The 13,988-nt window shown below is 48.0% G+C and overlaps 1 protein-coding gene across 8 annotated transcripts in view; it reads left to right on the forward strand.

The window, feature by feature from the left end:
* The first annotated feature begins 10,108 nt into the window (after positions 1-10,108).
* Positions 10,109-13,988, forward strand: part of NOD2 (nucleotide binding oligomerization domain containing 2) — a 35,581-nt gene continuing 31,701 nt past the window's right edge. For 2 of the 8 annotated variants that reach the window (XM_061387160.1, XM_061387161.1), the window contains exon 1: positions 10,664-11,478. In XM_061387160.1, coding sequence (XP_061243144.1) covers positions 10,854-11,478 — 625 coding nt within the window. In that variant the 5' untranslated portion in view covers positions 10,664-10,853. Of the gene's footprint in view, positions 11,479-13,988 lie in introns of all 8 variants that reach the window. The other 6 variants (XM_061387164.1, XM_061387162.1, XM_061387159.1 and 3 more) reach the window with 6 other exon arrangements.

Genomic DNA, 13,988 nt, shown 5'->3' on the forward strand with positions numbered 1-13,988 from the left:
AATAGGCTGTGTGACCCGCTCCCGGTCGCCCTAGCTGATTGGCTGATAAGAGACGGTAGGTAATGAACTCGGCTGATAGACTGAGCTGCCCCTGTGGGCAGGATCTGGGAGGGAGCGGTGGGCCTGCATCTCAGTTCCCACAGGCTTGCAGCAGCTTGGCAGACCCTCAGGGTCCTCAACAACCTCTAGCATTTGGACAAAAGCTCTTTAATGTTCATTATCCTACCCTAGTGGAGAAGGAAATGGCAAGCCACTCCAGTATTCTTGCCTGGACAGTCCCATGGACAGAGGAACCTGGCGGGTTGCACTCCATGGGGTTGCCCCACAGAGTTGGACACAACTGAAGCGACTTAGCACAGCACATCCTACCCTAGTGAGCTAGGCATGGTGGGGGCCATCCTGCTTCATGGACAGATGGGGAAGCTGAGGTTTGGAGCAGAGAGCTGGTGGGATGCGGAGCAGGGCCAGATGAAGGGCGTGGGGGATTAGATTCAGAGTGCCTGTCTCTGGCAGATGATGCATCCCACATGTCCGATGGAAAGTACCAGGGAGGCCAAACCTCTGGGCAGTGGTGTGATTTATAGCCACAGTGCTGTGGCCAGAGGGCAGGGGGCTGGGGCCAGACAAAAAAAATAAAGGCTTCCCAGCACCTCCCGCACCCTCTAAGTCCACCATGTGTCTCTTCCTCCCCCTCCCCAGTCCTGATTCTGATGGGGGTAAGTTCCTTGCTTTTCTTTGTAATTTATCACCTACTAACAGATCCCCAAATAATAAAGTTTCATTTTACTCACTTTATTTATTTATTAACTGTGCTTGGTTTTCACTGCTGCTCGGGCTTCTCACTGCCGTGGTTTCTCTGTTGCAGAGCACCGGCTCTAGGGTGCACAGGCTTCAGTAGCTGTGGTTTCCAGGCTCTAGAACACAAGCTCAACATTTGTGGCACACGGGCTTTGTTTCTCTGCAGCGTGTGGGATCTTCCCAGGCTAAGGATCAAACCTGTGTCCCCTGCATTGGCAGCGGATTCTTTATCACCGAGCCAACAGAGAAGCTCAGACAACTTTTACTAATTTTTTGAGTTAAAAACTGAACCACACATACTGTTTATAGGCTTTGGTTTATACTGTTCATAGGCCTTGTTTCTTTCATTCAGGATTTCTATGGATAAGATTCATCAGTCTGTGTGTGTTTAGCTAAAGATTTTTTTTTTCATTTTCCCTGCTATATTGCTACATTATTTGAATACCTCAGTATTTATCCTTTTTTTTTTTTTTTCTGTAGATGCACATTTGGGTGGTTGCTGGTTTGGGCCATCATGATCAGGGCCACTGGGAATATCCTTGCACATTCATCCAAGTGCAGGTTTATCTAAATTGAAGTTACTGGGTCTCAGAGTATAAATGGCTTCAACTGTACTCAGTTATACCAAACCTTTTTCCTGAGTGGTTGTGTCATTCTGCAGTCACACCAGCAGTGTAGGAATGTTCTAGAAGTTTCACATCCTCACGTACACTTAGTATGGTCAGTTTTTTGGGTTTTTTTTTCCAGTCATTCCAGTGGGTTTGCAGTGGTATCTCATCATGGTTTTAAGTTGCATTTACCTTAATGACTGGTGAGTGTGAGCATCTTTTCATTGGCTAATTTGCCATCTTTCTATTGTCTTTGGTGAAAGGCCTGTTCAAGTCCGTTGCTCATTTTTTTGATTGGATTATTTTCCTCATGGTCCCTGATATTTTTTATGTGATGATTAGGTACATGTGCATCTCGGTATCCTTTCCCATCCTATGGTTTGCGTTTGTACTCTCTATAATGAGGTCCCTTGAGAAATAGAAGTTGTCAACTTTAAAGCATTCAACCATATCAATCTTTTCTTTCAATGCCATATCTTGGATATTGTTCAAGCAACGGACTTGAACAGACCATGGACATTGCTCCTTTATTGTTCTTTATGGTTATTTCTGCAACAACTATGAAGCTTAAGATGACTTAAGATGCACAAAGCACTTAGGACATTGCTGGTACCTAGCAAGTAATATACAAACACGAGCAATTTTTGTTATTCTACAAACATTTCTAGTTCGCCTTTCGCATTTAGTGCTGTTTAATACCCTCAGAGCAAGTAGATTTTGTGTGTGTGGTGTGAGGTAGGAGGTCCATTGTGTTTTTTTCCCCCTCATGTTCACCTACGGGCCTTGTTTATTGAAATAAACTGCTCTGCAGAGCCATCGCTGTTATACAAAGAGTATCCACATGTGGCAGGGTCTCAGGAGTTGGGTCATCAGTAGTGTGCCTCTGGCCTGCTAGCTGGCGAGCCCCTTGGGTGCGGGGCCGTATCCCCCTCACCTGCACCTCGCACTACTGCAGAGAATGCCTGGTGTGTCATGGTGACGCAGGCTCTGTACAGAACGAGGCTGGAACTCCATCTCTTCTCCTCTCTGAGTCCAGTCCTAGGCCTGGGATCTTCGAAATGCCAGGGTAGATTCTGAGCCCTTCTCTGCAGCACTGTGAGCCTCTCACACAGCAACCAGCAATTGTGGGGAATGAGTGTGTAGAAGCCATCAGTGCTTCCTCTTCTGGGGTGGGGGATGCTCTTTGGAAACCACCAGCCATGCAGGGGTGTCTGACTTGCATAGGAAGGACCTAACTGGACCAGAGTGACCAAGAAAGGCCATGCCTGGCCTTCTGCCAGGGGTTGGCTTTTCTCTGAAGGACAGGGCTCCACAAGGTAGAGGACATCTGTGTGTCTACAAAGACGGACAAGATCCCACTGTCATGGGGGTGGGAGTGGTGACAGGAATGGGCACCCCCCCCCACTGCAGTTCTGCAACCAGATAGTGAAGAGGGAACACCAAGAGGCCCTGGGGACTCAGGAAGGGAAGCGCTGGTATCTCAGAGTCTAGGTGTCTCTCCCAGAATTCACACTGCTTGGACCTTTCACTGGGCTCCCACCACATACCCCCTAAACCAGGACCCTCTGTGATCTGCTGGCTGCTCACTTCTTGACCTCATTCACAACCCCGCCCCCAGCATCACTTCCCACACAGCTACCCGGCCTGCTTTCTGTTCCTCAAGCGTGCAGCACAGCCTCTGTCCTTGCAATTCCTTTAGGCAGCAATGCCCTGCTCTCGGTCCCTTCCATGATGGGCTCTTCTCTTTTTCATCTCCAGGGGCAGCTCCATTGTCTCTCCTTTGTGTGGCCCTCCTTGACTCCTCTGTCTGGACCCATCATTGCTTTGCTTACTTGTTTAGTGCCCATCTTGAATGTTTTGATTGCAGTGACTTGGTCTGTGTCAGCATTCTGTCCCCAGTATCCACTGCAGCGTCTGTCGCTTAATGGGTGCTCAGTAATTGTGTGAATGAATTAATGAGTGGGCAGAGATTGGCCTGTGACTCCTGACTCATTGTGAAACCTGGGCAGGCCACCGACCTCTCTGAATGTCAGTTGCTCTAACTGCAACGTGAGATTAAATTAACGGTCTCTCAGCACCAAAGCATTCCACATTAGGCAAATAATTGAATACTGTAACTTACTACTCACTGCTGCTCTGGGTGTGTGACAAGCTTGGAACTCCAACACTGAAACACTGATCTCAGAGAGGCAGTAATGAGCTGTGGCCTGAGCAAAATCTTAGTTCCTTGACCGGGAATTGAACCCGAGGAGCCTGGATGAGGGATTTGATTTAGGTCATACCTGAATGGTCTAGTGGTTTTCCCTACTTTCTTCAATTTCAGTCTGAATTTGGCAATAAGGAGTTCATGATCTGAGCCACAGTCAGCTCCTGGTCTTGTTTTTGCTGACTGTATAGAGCTTCTCCATCTTTGGCTGCAAAGAACAGAATCAATCTGATTTCGGTGTTGACCATCTGGTGATGTCCATATGTAGAGTCTTCTCCTGTGTTGTTGGAAGAGGGTGTTTGCTATGACCAGTGTGCTCTCTTGGCAGAACTCCATTAGCCTTTGCCCTGCTTCTTTCTGCACTCCAAGGCCAAATTTGCCTGTTACTCCAGGTGTTTCTTGACTTCCTACTTTTGCATTCCAGTCCCCTATAATGAAAAGGACATCTTTTTTGCATGTTAGTTCTAGAAGGTCTTGTAGGTATTCATAGAACTGTTCAACTTCAGCTTCTTCAGCATTACTGGTCGGGGCATAGACTTGGATTACCGTGATATTGAATGGTTTGCCTTGGAAACGAACAGAGTTCATTCTGTCGTTTTTGAGATTGCATCCGAGTACTGCATTTCGGACTCTTTTGTTGACTATGGTGGCTACTCCATTTCTTCTAAGGGATTCCTGCCCACAGTAGTAGATATAATGGTCATCTGAGTTAAATTCACGCATTCCAGTCCATCTTAGTTCGCTGATTCCTAGAATGTCGACATTCACTCTTACCATCTCCTATTTGACCACTTCCAATCTGCCTTGATTCATGGACTTAACATTCCAGGTTCCTATGCAATATTGCTCTTTACAGCATTGAACCTTGCTTCTGTCACCAGTCCCATCCACAAATGGGTGTTGTTTTTGCTTTGGCTCCAACCCTTCATTCTTTCTGGAGTTATTGCTCCACTGATCTCCAGTAGCATATTGGGCACCTACCGACCTGGGGAGTTCATGTTTCAGCATCCTATCTTTTTGCCTTTTCATACTGTTAATGGGGTTCTCAAGGCAAGAATACTGAAGTGGTTTGCCATTCCCTTCTCCAGTGGACCACATTCTGTCAGCAATGCCAAAGAATGCTCAAACTACAACACAATTGCACTCATCTCACACATTAGTACAGTAATGCTCAAAATTCTCCAAGCCAGGCTTCAGCAATATGTGAACTGTGAACTTCCAGATGTTCAAGCTGGTCTTAGAAAAGGCAGAGGAACCAGAGATCAAATTGCCAACACCCGCTGGATCATCAAAAAAGCTAGAGAGTTCCAGAAAAACATCTATTTCTGCTTTATTGACTATGCCAAAGCCTCTGACTGTGTGGCTCACAATAAACTGTGGAAAATTCTGAAAGAGATGGTAATACCAGACCACCCGACCTGCCTCTTGAGAAACCTGTATGCAGGTCAGGAAGCAACAGTTAGAACTAGACATGGAACAACAGACTGGTTCCAAATAGGAAAAGGAGTACGTCAAGGCTGTATATTGTCACCCTGCTTATTTAACTTATATGCAGAGTACATCATGAGAAACGTTGGGCTGGAGGAAGCACAAGCTGGAATCAAGATTGCCGGGAGAAATATCAATAACCTCAGATATGCAGATGACACCACCCTTATGGCAGAAAGTGAAGAGGAACTAAAGAGCCTCTTGATGAAAGTGAAAGAGGAGAGTGAAAAAGTTGGCTTAAAGCTCAACATTCAGAAAACTAAGATCATGGCATCTGGTCCCCTCACTTCATGGCAAATAGATAGGGAAACAGTGGAAACAGTGGCTGACTTTATTTTTGGGCTCCAAAATCACTGCAGATGGTGACTGCAGCCATGAAATTAAAAGACACTTACTCCTTGGAAGAAAAGTTATGACCAACCTAGACAGCATATTAAAAAGCAGAGACATTACTTTGTCAATAAAGGTCCGTCTAGTCAAGGCTATGGTTTTTCCAGTGGTCATGTATGGATATGAGAGTTGCACTATAAAGAAAGCTGAGTGCCAAAGAATTGATGGTTTTGAACTGTGGTGTTGGAGAAGACTCTTGAGAGTGCCTTGGACTGCAAGGAGATCCAACCAGTCCACCCTGAAGGAGATCAGTCCTGGGTGTTCATTGGAAGGACTGATGTTGAAGCTGACACTCCAATACTTTGGCCACCTGATGCGAAGAGCTGACTCATTTGAAAAGACCGTGATGCTGGGAAAGATTGAGGGCAGGAGGAGAAGGGGACGACAGAGGATGAGATGGTTGGATGGCATCACTGACTCAATAGACATGGGTTTGGGTGGACTCAGGGAGTTGGTGATGGACAGGGAGACGTGGCGTGCTGCGGTTCATGGGGTCGAAAAGAGTCGGACACAACTGAGCGATTGAACTGAACTGAGCCTGGATGAGAACCAGGAATCCTAGCCACCAGCCCAGCAAGTGCTAGAGGCTGGAAGCAAATTTTCCCTGGCTGTTGCCTCCATTTGAAAGCAAGAATATTTCAAGGAAGCAAAAACTGTAAAAACAGGTGCAAAGTTTATTATTAGCGGCAAGCACAACAAGTGACAGAGCACACAGAGAAACAATTTGTTAAGATACAAGCAAGGCAGAAATACGTACCCCCAGAGAGAAAGGGTGTGGGCGTTCCCCGAAATGAGGAAGAGTGCAGCGAACAGACTGTTAAGCCATTTATATAAGGCAGTTCTTCCAGGTCCTGGCTTATCTCTGGCCAATTATCTGGTTTCTTTTTCCACACCTGCCCTGCCCTAGGACCCTTTCCAACATGTGTGTGCAACATTTTTCCAAAATGGATTCCAGCCCAGAGGCCTACGGGGATTAGGGTTGGAGTATCACCTATTAATGGAGAAGGAACTGGCAACCCACTCTAGTATTCCTGCCTGGAGAATCCCGTGGATGGAGGAGCCTGGTGGGCTGCTGTCCATGGGGGTCACACAGAGTTGGACATGACTGAAACGACTTAGCATGCATGCATGCATTGGAGAAGGAAATGGCAACCCACTCCAGTGTTCTTGCCTGGAGAATCCCAGGGACGGTGGAGCCTGGTGGGCTGCCCTCTGTGGGGTCGCACAGAGTCGGACACGACTGAAGTGACTTAGCAGCAGCAGCAGCATCACCAATTAAAAGGGCTTCCCTGGTGGCTCAGTGGTAATGAATCTGCCTGCCTATACAGGAGACACAGGAGGCACAGGTTAGACCCCCGAGTTGGGAAGATCCCCTGGAGAAGGAAATGTAAAACCACTCCAGTATGCTTGCCTGGGAAATACTTTCCATGGACAAAGGAGCCTGGCAAGTTACAATCCATGGGGTTGCAAAAGAGTGAGACAGGATTTAGTGACTTAGCAGCAACGTCACCTATTACGGCCTGGTGCCCTCTCCTGTTTGACTCCCAAAGAGCCTTTGTGCGCATGTGCAGTGTCTCCTTTGCCCCAGGGATGGGAAATATGTGACCCCTTGATCTTTTAATCAAACAGGGTTTAGCCCCTCTTTCTCCCTGCCATAACTGTTATCTTAAAGTGTCTGCAGGAGACAAAGTCCAGCCATTTACCGTGTTCCTGTTGCTATTTCCATCTCGAAGTACAAATAGGAGACTGGTTGTAAATATCTAGCCTAGAGCCCACATGCCTCCTTCCTCAGGAAACGTAAACAGGAGGCTAGTTTTAATGTCTAGCCAGGAGCCCATCTATCTCCTACCTCAACACCACTTTTGAGAAATTCAATAGGAATTGACCCATAACTTCACGTATTTGGCAATGAAAACCCAAATGGTGAGGTGTTTGTTCATAGGTGATGAAAACCTGGTCATGTCAATCTTGTTTTTTTTTTTTTTTTCATAGCTAGGTATACATGCACTAGCCTTTACAAAATCTCAAAAGTTCTTAATATTGAAGGGTTTTAAAATTAAGGCCACAGACAGAGTGGGCTGTGGGGGCACCACTATGGTTATCCTGAGACATAGCATGGCGGGGCTGGGGTGTGGGCACCACTTAGTTGTAAGGGAAACCAAGGCCAAGGTTAAATCACTGATCAAAGGGCATAGAGTTGGGATCCAAAGCCAGGTTCGCTTGAGTCCAGCGTCTATGCTGTTCAACCTGTTGCCTCCCATGGGCAGAGAGTGAGCAAAGCTTGGGTGTGAGGACCAAACTATTAATGTAAGGACATTGGTGCCTCATTTGGGCCTGATTAGAAAAGTTTGGACACTGGCAGATGGGCGGGCTGCTTGGAACAGCAGACTGAAATGGAGACGGGGGTTCAGTGTGAGGCTGGGATGGAAGAGAGACTAGTTGGAATCGTGGGGAATGGCTGGGCGCTCTTGCCATAACCCAGGTGAGAATGACAGTGATCTGGACTCAAGTGATCCAGCGTTCTTGCCTGGAGAATCCCAGAGACAGGGGAGCCTGGTGGGCTGCCATCTATGGGGTCACACAGAGTCGGACACGACTGAAACGACTTAGCAGCAATCATGGTGGATGTGGTAAGAAGTGGCTGCATTCTGAATATGTTTTGAAGGTCAAGTTGACAAATTTGATCCCAGGATGGGTATGGGATATGAGATAAGATAAATCAGGTAAGTTTTCCAGGTTCGGTTGCTCTGTCACTTTTCTTTATAACTGGGCATCTAGGAGGCTTCTGGTTTTTGACTGTTACAGATAAGATGGTGGCGAACATCCTTGTAGGGTTTTCCAGGGGGCACAGTGGAAAAGAATCCACCTGCCAATGCAAGAGACACGGGAGACTTATGTTTAATCCATGGGTCAGGAAGATCCTCTGGAGGAGGAAATGGCAACCTACTCCAGTATTCTTGTCTGGAAAATCCCACGGACAGAGGACTCTGGTGGGCTACAGTCCAAGGGGTTGCAGAGTCAGACACAACTGAGCTACTGAGCACAGGTATGAACATCCTTGTAGATGGATCTGTACACCATCTGGAAGGATTTTCCTGGGGGTAGATTCAGTCCTTCTAACAGCCAACTGTGCACCACCTGTGCAGGCATTTACCTGGAAGCAGAGTGGGGTGGTGGTTTGAGCATGAACTTTGATATCAGACATTTGGGAGCAAATCTGGGCTCTGCTGTCAGGACTTGGATCGATTGATCAACACTTCTGTGCCTCAGTTTCTTCCTCTATAGATCAGAGTAATGATGGCCAATATCCTATGTCATGCAAAATGCCGGGCTGGATGAAGCACAAGCTGGGATCAAGATTGCTGGAAGAAATATCAGTAACCTCAGATATGCAGATGACACCACGCTTATGGCAGAAAGTGAAGAAGAACTAAAGAGCCTCTTGATGAATGTGAAAGAGGAGAGTAAAAATGTTGGCTTAAAACTCAACATTCAGAAAATTAAGATCATGGCATCCAGTCCTATTGCTTCATGGCAAATAGATGGGGAAACAATGGAAACAGAGACAAACTTTATTTTCTTGGGCTCCAAAATCACTGGAGATAGTGACTGCAGCCGTGAAATTAAAAAGACACTTGCTCCTTGGAAGAAAAGCTATGAAAAACCTAGACAGCATATTAAAAAGCAGAGACATTACTTTACCAACAAAAGTCCATCTAGTCAAGGCTATGGTTTTTCCAGTAGTCATGTATGGATGTGAGAGTTGGACTATAAAGAAAGCTGAGCGCCAAAGAATTGATGCTTTTGAAGTATACTGTTGGAGAAGACTCTTGAGAGTCTCTTGGACTGCAAGGAGATACAAGAAGTCCATCCTAAAATAAATCAGCCCTGAATATTCATTGGAAGGACTGATGCTGAAGCTGAAACTTCAATACTTTGGCCACCTGATGCGAAGACCCAACTCATTGGAAAAGACCCTTATGCTGGGAGGGATTGGGGGCAAGAGGAAAGGGGACGACAGAGGATGAGATGGTTGGATGGCATCACCAACTCGATGGACATGAATTTGAGTAAACTCTGGAGTTGGTGATGGACAGGAAAGCCTGACGTGCTGCAGTTCATGGAGTCACAAAGAGCTGGACAGGAGCGACTGAACTGAACTGAGCAAATATCCTGTAGGTAGGATTAACTCAATGTCTATAAAGCACTACGTCAGTGTCAGTTTATTTTCCCTTGAAATTGACTTCACATTTAAAAATTTCCAAGTACAAATGTTTTAAAGGGATTGTTTATACTAATTGTTGTTGTTGTTTAGTCTCTAAGTCGTGTCCAGTTCCTTTCTGACCCCATGGACTGTAGCCGGCCAGGCTACTCTGTCCATGGGATTTCTCTGGCAAGAATACTGGAGTGGGTTGCCATTTCCTTCTCTAAGGGATCTTTCTGACCCAGGGATCGAACCCATATCTCCTTCACTGCCAGGCAAGTTCTTTGCCATTGAGCCACCAGGGTGAAGCGATACGTTCAATGAAAAAGTAGCAATCACTTCCCAGAAATAAGAAATCATAAAATAAAATAAATTTAATGTAAAAAAGAATTCTGGTAAACTCTAGTTAGGTAATGTCACAGAGCCAACCGGACTAGGCAGTGTTAGAGAGGTGTTCAAGCCCTGTTATTACTAAACTGAGATGGTTTGCCTCAACTTGGAAGAATTGAAAGAAAAATGTAAAAAGAAGAAGTTTAAATGCCCTGTCCACTGTTACCTAACATGTAACCATCATACTTGGGAGAACTCTGTCCTGGGACTTCGCAATAGGAAGGCTTTAGATGACTAAATCTCAGATAGGCAGATGACTCCACCCTTAGTGCAGAAAGCAAAGAGGAACTAAGGAGCCTCTTGATGAAGGTGAAAGAGAAGAGTGAAAAAGCTGGCTTAAAACTCAACATTCAGAAAACTAAGATCATGGCATCCAGTCCCATCACTTCCCCATCCCCAATAGATGGGGAAACAATGGAAACGAAGACAGACTTTATTCTCCTGGGCTCCCAAATCACTGTGGACAGTGACTGCAGCCATAAAATTAAAAGATGCTTACTCCTTGCAAGAAAAGCTATGACAAACCTAGACAGCATATTAAAAAGCAGAGACATTACTTTGCCAATAAAGGTCCCTGTAGTCAAAGCTATGGTTTTTCCAGTAGTCATGTATGGATGTGAGAATTGGACCATAAAGAAGGCTGAGCTGAAGTATTGATGCTTTTGAAGTGTGGTGTTGGAGAAGACTCTTGAGAGTCTCTTGGACTGCAAGGAGATCCAACCAGTCCATCCTAAAGGAAATCAGACCTGAATATTCATTGGAAGGACTGATGCTGAAGCTGAAACTCCAATACTTTGGCCACCTGATGCGAAGACTGGACTCATTGGGAAAGACTCTAATGCTGGGAAAGATTGAAGGCGGGAGGAGAAGGGGACGACAGAGGATGAGATGGTTGGATGGCATCACTAACTTGATGGACATGAGTCTGATCAAGATTCGGGAGATGGTGAAAGACAGGGAAGCCTGGCGTGCTGCAGTCCAAGGGGTGGCAGAGTCAGACACCACTGAGCGACTGAACAAAAACAACAACAAGACGACTATTGACTTACTGACCCTCAAAGCGGAGACAGGCAATACTGACCCCAACAGCTTACCTAGCTTTTCAATTCAAAGTATATCTCTGCGTGTGTATGTGTGTGCCCTGTGTGCTCAGGCCGCCTGGGTCCCTCTGGCTCTCGACTCCCAGGAGGTGGGGGGCGGGGCCGGGAGCGCTGGGGCTGCCGGGCAGAGGGGGCGGGGCAAGTTGGGCGCGTGGCCGGGAAGGGGTGTGTGCGGGGTGGGGGCGGGGCGGAGGCGGGATGGGGGCGGGGCGGAACACCAGCGCCGCCTAGTCTCGCCGGTGCCGAGCAGGCTAGTGGAGACTCAAGCTGCCCCGAGGAACCCGGTTGCCAGGGGTGAGTACTCCTGAGCCCAGCGCGAGGGACGGCGGGCGCCGAGGGTCCCGTTCCTGGGATTGGGACACCTGACTGCCGTCCAGGCCGCCAGGCTCTCGATGAAGCTGCCTTGGTTTCCCCTTCGGGAGTCCCGGAGTCTAGAAGGAAAGGGGCCGTCTGGAGGTTGGGGAGCCTCCTGGCGGTCTGTGAAGAGGCTAGAGGGGGAGCGGCGTGGGCAGAACTTCGTCCCTCGAGCCTCTGAGTTCTATAGAGAGGTGTGATTTGGGGGTCGAGGTTGTGTGTAGGGAGAAAGTCCACGATGAAGTTGTGAGGCGCCGGCCGGCCAGGCTTCAGATTTCTGAGCGGGAGCTACTTTCTGTCCAGCCTCCTCCTCTCTCCCTCAGTTTACCCAGTTTCGCCTTGCTTGTGAGTGGATGGGTATAAATGAGAGTGCCCGGATGCTCTCTAACCCTGCCTGGTAACTGTCCTGGGAGTCTCCTGCCTCCACCTCCTCACTGGTGTGTGTGGAGACCCCTGCCCATCCCCAATCCTATCTTTGCCCAGACCCACACACACCAGGGCCTGCCAGCGCCGCATCTTTTGTGCCGTTCATCCTCGCGTTTTCTCCTCCTGTTGAGGAACAGCCATCTGGTCCTCCTTGCTTTGCAACAAACTCAAACGCCTCCTCCATCTCCTCCAGGAGGGCTCCCCCAGCTGAACCCTTGGCTCCCAGTCTGTTCTTGCTTCTCTCCTTCTTTTTTGAGCTCTTGGGCTTCTCCCAGTGGTGGGCTCCATCTCCCCACAGGCTGTTCTCTGGGCACAGGGTCCTGTTCCATAGAGAGAAGACCCCATTGGTGAAGACCAGAGTGACATTCCTTCACTCTCCTAATCACTCTGCTCCTAAATTGACTGATTACTCAGATCCCCTTCACCGATCAGCATTCTGAGATCTGAGGCTAGAAGGGACCCCATCTAGCCTGCTAACCTCCCACCCAGTACACGATCCCTCAACTACATATGCTCAGTGTTGGGGAGCTCATTACTTAAGAAACACTGTTCAGCGTCCTGTAGCTCTGGCTTCATTTAGTCAAAAGTCTGTGGCTTGCAGATTCCACCCCTTGGCTCCGCTTCTGGCTCCTAGAACCACGCAGAGGAAATCCATTTTTTAATTCGTTCATACAGTCTTGATCAGTTCACTGGATGAGACACTGAGGGTACAGCAAAGAAAACATCAGATAAAATTCCCTGCCCTCGTGGGGTTCGTTTTCTGGAAAGGAGTTGGACAGCCGTCAATAAGTAAATACACGACATGTCAGGTAGTAATAAGTGCTATAGAGAGAAAGAAAGCAGGCAAGAGGGATGAGGTATGGGGCCAGGTGGCGCTAGAGGTAAAGAACTCGCCTGCCAACGCAGGAGACATGGGTCTCTGGGAAGATCCCCTGGAGGAGGGCACGGCAACCCACTCCAGTATTCTTGTCTGGAGAATCCCATGGACAGGGGAGCTGGTAGGCTATAGTCCATGGGATCGCAAAGAGTCAGTCAGACATGACTGAGTGACTGAAATGGGACCTGTTTAGGGGGAAGATCTGGAGTTGGGTTTTATGCTTGTGAAGTTTGAGATGCCCATTGGGCATCCCATTAGGCAGTTGGAAAAGCTTAGTGGGGACATTGGGGCTGGAAATAAAATTTAGAGCATCATCACCAGATAGCTGGTATTTAAAGCCACAAGCTCACTTAGGGCGAGAGTCATTCAGAGAAAAGAGGTCCCACCAGGGAGTTCTGTAGCTCGTAGCATTAGGAATTAGCCAAGGAGACAAAAGAACAGCCAGTGAGATGGGAGGAGAAATCAGAGAGTGGGGGTGTTCTGGAGGAACACAGAAGATGCTTCAGGGAGAAGAAAGGGAGTGATGATGACGAATGCCTTTGGCAGAGCCAACAAGTGAGCGTTGAGAATCCAGTGACCTGGAGGTCACCAGGGGCCATGACAAAAGCAGCTGGAGGCCAGAGGGGACAGGAGGGGAGAGCTTGAGGAGAGCAGTACAGACGACAGCTCGGGAGTCCTGCTGTGAAGGGAGCAGAGAAATGGGGTTAGGTGGAGAAATTACATTATGTGTCTGTGCTGCTGAGAACAGCTCTCCCGGTGAGAAGCTTGGTGAAGGGGGCAAGAATGGAGCATGCTGCGGTAAGTGAGGGGGCGATAGGTCCAGTGCCCCAGGGGAGGCGTGGCCCCTGACAAGAGCTGGACAGCTCAGAAGGTGAACTTCTGGGGCCTGCCTCTCTTTCCTATCTGCAGCTGTCCAGCAGGCTGAGATTTCAGCACTTAGGCAAATCAAATGGCTCAGGGCTCCAGAAAAACCAGACCGGCTGTGTCTCAGGAAGGAAGGAGGGATCAGGGCTTGCCCTAGGCTTGGGGATAAGCGGGGGCCCCGTGTGGGTTGCCCCTTCCATTTGACCCTCTGTTTCAGTAAGCAAGTGCCCCTTTCTTTGCATAGACCGTACCCTCCTCGAGAAAAGACTATAAGGACCTCAAA

The sequence above is a fragment of the Bos javanicus genome, chromosome 18, assembly GCF_032452875.1.
Source record: "Bos javanicus breed banteng chromosome 18, ARS-OSU_banteng_1.0, whole genome shotgun sequence".
NCBI lineage: Eukaryota > Metazoa > Chordata > Mammalia > Artiodactyla > Bovidae > Bos > Bos javanicus.